Source organism: Elephantulus edwardii, unplaced genomic scaffold, assembly GCF_000299155.1.
Source record: "Elephantulus edwardii isolate Elephantulus edwardi_28Jun2011 unplaced genomic scaffold, EleEdw1.0 scaffold00090, whole genome shotgun sequence".
NCBI lineage: Eukaryota > Metazoa > Chordata > Mammalia > Macroscelidea > Macroscelididae > Elephantulus > Elephantulus edwardii.
In genome coordinates, this window is record NW_006399840.1 from 2,349,060 (window position 1) to 2,354,372 (window position 5,313).

General features: G+C 39.8%; 1 protein-coding gene across 1 annotated transcript in view; it reads left to right on the forward strand.

The window, feature by feature from the left end:
* Positions 1-5,313, forward strand: part of LOC102855364 (ribosomal protein S6 kinase delta-1-like) — a 280,773-nt gene that overhangs the window by 71,531 nt on the left and 203,929 nt on the right. Inside the window, 1 exon segment of the mRNA XM_006890552.1 lies at positions 5,111-5,226. Within this exon segment, the coding sequence (XP_006890614.1) occupies positions 5,111-5,226 (116 nt within the window).

Consider the following 5,313-nt stretch of genomic DNA (forward strand, 5'->3'; position numbering starts at 1 on the left):
CCCTCCCACCGTCCCAAGTACACTCCACTATGCAACCTTAATCATGGACTCTTGTGATAACTGTAATACCCTATCATATATTGCTTTTAAATTATTCTCTCCCTCATCTGTTTCAGTGTATACACAATTTATCCAGTTTTTCTCAGTATAATGTAATTTTTTAAGGGGATAAGCTTGTTTATTTTTTCCACAATGTTTGAGGCTGCCTGCTGCTTGTTGACATTGTATAACACTTTTCTTGGTATATATTAGGCCAGACCTATTGAGTCTGTGCAAGTTGTTGACAGTTCTTTATCCTTACAATGTTGTCAATTAGTTTCAGGGTTAAAATATTCTATTTATGGGGATGGGCACTTTACTGTATTGGATATTATTTTTGGGCTTGTGGAGTGTCGGTTTTGCCTTTTATGAAGTTCTTCAGCTCCTCTCTAAAGTGCAGTCCCGTCTCCTGAAGTTTATTGTCCTCTTTGGCCTGCAGAGTGGCATGGCCAGGTTTTTGACCTGGAAGAGTTTCTTTCTAGAGGGGTGGCAGCCAGGACCCCCCTCCACACTTCAGTGTGTTGGTACTGATTGTCTTGCCTGATTGCTGCCCCCTCTCTGAAATTCTGTTTTCCCAGAGTTTCTGTTTCTTTGGCTTGTGGCTTTGTTCCCAAAGTGGCTAGGTATCCTGTGTGGAGCATTTTCCTGCCAGGGAATTTGTAGTCTTTTCACTCCCCAGGACCTGATTGTGCTGCTGGCTCTGGGAGTGAGTGTCTCATCTGACTGCAGCCTCTTCTCCTGAAGTCTTTTGTCTTCTTCAATCTGCAGAGTGGGACAGCCAGGCTTCCAAACTGGAGCACCTTCTGTCCAGGGGGATGACAGGGAGCTCCCACCATAGTATTTCCCCTCATTGCTTTTTACAGTCTCACTTCTTGTCTGACCATCTAGCAGATTTTCAGAGGCACTGAATTGCATGGGAGGAGATTGTCTGTTTTTCTAACCACTGTTGGGCTTGGCAGCACAGTCCCTTACCACTCACTCATAGTAGTTAAAGAACTTGACTGCTAGCCAGAGGTTGGCTGTCTGGCCCTCTGCTTTTGTGCATATTTAGAGCCTGGATAACTTTATGTAAAGGTCTGTTCTTCCATGCAGAGTCAACTTGAATTGGTACCAATCTGATGAGAGTGGGTATACCCACTCGTATGGTGCTAGCTAAAGGACAGTGTCCTACACACATCAGGAAATTTACTTCACATGTCTGTTGGCCACCTGAACGTCTTCCTCTGTGAAAAGTCTTTCCATGTCTTTTACCCATTTTGTAGTTGGGTTATCAGTATTTTTCTTCTGGAGGCCCAGGAGTATTCTGTAAACTTTTGTTATGAGACCCTTGTCTGAAATGGTATTGCCAAATATTTGTTCCTAGTCTTTAGGCTTTCTTTTCACCCTTTTGGAAAAAAATTTTTGATACACAGAGATATAATCTTTAGAAAGTCCCCTTCATCAATTTTATCCTCTCCAGATTGTGCATTTCTGCATGTATTTGGCAGTCTATACCATAGCTAAGCCTTCTAAGCTTGGTCCCAGTTTGTCTCTTATGAACTTTATGGTTTGGGGCTTTATTCCAGGTCTCTGATCCACCTTGAATTTATTTTTCTGTATGGTGTGAGATGTGAATCCTGTGTCACCTTTCCGCAGGCCAGTAGCAATCCAGTTTTGCCAGTACCATTTGTTGAAGAGGTGTCATTTCCCCAGAGACACATGAAGAAATGCTCAGAATCACTGGCAATAAGAGAGATGCAAATCAAAACTATAATGAGATAAGCATCTCAACTCAGTAGCAGTGGCAAAGTTTAATAGGGCAGCAAGCATTAAATGTTGGAGAGGATATGGAGAGTTGGGAACTCTCATGCACTGTTGATGGAATTGTGAAATGGTACAACCACCCTAGAAGACAGTTTGGCATTTCCTCAGGGCATTGAACGTAGAAACTCCAAATGACCCAGCTATTCCACTACCAGGAATATACCCCAAGGAAATAAGAACTGAGACACAAATGGAGATTTGTGCACCATTGTTCACTGTTGCATTATTCACAATCGCAAGAACATGGAAACAGCCCAAATGTCCAGCCACAACTCAATGGATTGAATAATTGTGGTACTCACACACGGAATACTTTGCAGCACAGCACTCAGGAGCAACAATTTCAAAAAATGCTGTATAACTTGAGAAAGGCTGGAGAGTGTTATGCTGAGTGAACTACTGCAATCTCATAAGGATAAATACTGCATGAACCCATTATTGTAAAAATAAAAGGGTAACTAGTAAAATATCTATGGGAATTCATGGGGGGAGGGGAAGAAGCGGTGGGATGAGGATAAGTAGAGGGGAAATTACAGGGTTGGTTGCCCGGTTTGGTGGGTGGAGGAAGAGGAGGCAGTAAATGGGAAGGATCCAGGCAAAATGACAGGATAATGATGGGCAAGGTCCAATGGTAGTTTCTTTTATAAAACATAATGCATGAGAATGAGTGTGTGAAACACAATGTGAATGAAGGATAGTCATAGTGACCCCATGTACAACCGCCCTGAGACCTGCTTTACTGTCCCTGACACACCTACCCTCATTACCCCAGTCACAGTATCAGTCCATCTTACTGATGATCTCTCTCTCTTTCTCCGTCTCTCCACTCGTCCACGCATGATGTCCCTCTCCAAGGACTGGTCCCTCCTCACAACATGCCCAAAGTCTGTCAGAGGAAGCCTCAGAATCCTTGCCTTCAAGGAGCAGCCTGGCTTCACTCTTGGATGAACTTGTTTTTCTTCTGACAGTCCATGGTATATTCAATACTCTTCTCCAGCAACTTAGCTCAAAGGCATCAATTCTCCTTCTGTCGTCCCTAGTCATTCGCCAGCTCTCTGATGCATAACAAGCAATTGCAAAGACTATGGCCTGGATCAGGCACACCTTAGTCTTCAGACTGACATCATTGCTCTTCAGTACTCTTGAGAGGTCCCTGACAGCAGACTTTCCCAAAGTAATTAGTCTTTTTTAAAAATTATTATTATTATTATTTGTGTGTGTAACGTCAAATTGGATCTGACTGGTACAGGAGGAGATTGTCCCTCCTTCTTCAGCACAGCATCTGGTGGATTTGAACCACGTGCCTCTGGGATTGCAGTTCAGCTTCTTGCCACTAGGCCACCAGAGCTTGCCAGTAATTCGTCTTTTGATTTCCTGGCTGCTGGTATTGAGAGTGTTGATTGTGGAGCCAAGCAAACGGAAGCTATTAACAATCTCAATCTCTTCACCGTCTATCATGATGCTGCCATTTGGCTCAGTGGTGAGAGAATCTTGGTTTTCTTGATTTTGAGCTTCTATCCATATTGAAGGCTACAGTCCTTGATCTTTTGCATCAAGTGCTTCAGGTCCTCCTCAGTTTCAGCAAGCAGGGTTGTGTCATCTGCATAACACAGATTGCTGCAAACCAAATGGATTAAAAAAAGGAAGAAGGACATTTACTTTGGTGTAGAAATCCATCCATAAACCCTTTTGACCTATGGTATGTTACTGCCAACCCCAAGGCATGCAGCTTGAATCCATCAGTTACTCCACAGGAGAAAGATGGGCAGTTTCCTCCTATGCAGTTTTCTACCTTTGACTACACATTGGTGAGTTAGCTATGAGTCAATTCTGACTGACAAGATGATAAAGGGCTTATGGACACATATTTAAAAATTCCTGTTATTTAAAGATGAGTGATTACCCTCTAGGATATAATTTTCCACTGTTAAGTCTGTTCTTTATATTAAAACCAATTTTCCTAGTTTTCTGTAATTCACTCTTACAGTAAGTAAAAGTATCTTAGCATGTTTTGTATGTGAGGAATGATGATGATGCTTGAAGAGTTAAAAGAATTTTATTAAGCTCCTTGGCTTGGATCTAGGAGGTATATGTACAGTGTTTATTTTAATTTACAAATGTGGCAACATTGTGTGTACAGTTTTACAGCCAGTTGTGTTCAAGCTTGTATTTTTTCTATTGTTAGGTGCCATCAAGTTGAGTACAATTTATAGCGATCCTATGAATAAACTATCATCAGAACTTTCCCTATCCTCTGTGAGCCCATTGTTAATTGTCACTGTGTCAGTTTATTTTTATTTTTTTTGAGGATTGTCCTCCCTTTTTCTTTTTTTTTTTTTAGTTTCTGTGAAATAACGACTTACCTATAAATGTGAGATATGCTTAATAGAAGGTATTTTGGTGGTTCAGTTTAGTATTTTTGCCTTGGGCTATATTACTGTGAATTTCTTTGTGCCTCAATTTCCTGTTAACACATTGCAAAATCATTTAAAACATTTAAATATGTGATGATAATACTGTTTTGATTTTGCATTTTTCAAATCTATTGCAATTAGTACGATACTAGGCATATGAAAGATATGTGACCTCAGAGTAGCACTAAATGAGCAGATCTGAAAATGTCTTATGAGTGTTCAAATTGCATATATAATTTTTTGACATTCTATAACAACCACCTTTTAGACACCTTGTGAATCAGAATTCACTGGTGCTGTGTGCATCCTCTTTTCTCTCACATGCATACTGCCACTTACTGACAGCATCACACAGCGAATTTTGCAGAAAAGCTTTTTGCATCAAGCAGAGGTTTCTGACCCCACAGATATACAGATGTTCCTATAATTTCCTCTCTTAAGCACCCTTTTAAATATGAAAGTGAAGAAAGGAAAATTATATGAGTAATTATAGTATAAAATTAATGTAGAGAACCTTTTGAGTTCTTTAAAATTTTCTTTTCAACTTCATTTTCAGACCACCAGTTTCCCAAATGGTACATTTATTACATTGACTGGTCTTAGATTATGAATTCACCACTTACTTATCTTTTCCACTTCTGCCTCTTGTTTTATCAGGAGTGTTATTTTCTTTTCTCAGGAGGGTACTGCTGATTACAACTGTAGAGACTGGGTTTGGCTTCCGATGATTGCATAGTAAGCACTGCAGATAGATTATGAAAGGCTCATTGCTGCTTTCTAGTCTTTGAGCATAAACTGTCAAAAATAATATTTGATTATTCTTCCCTTAAGTGTTGTTTCTTATTTAATTTTAGGACGATTTGATGACACTGTTATTGAAGAGAGAAGACAGTGTGCTGAAGATCTGCTACAATTCTCTGCAAACATTCCTGCTCTTTATAATAGTAAACAGCTGGAAGATTTTTTTAAGGTTTGGTGTTTTTTCTGGAATATTTTATCTTTTATTAAATATTTTGTGTTCCAGTTTATAGTTAAAGCAAAGCTCAAAATTTTACTT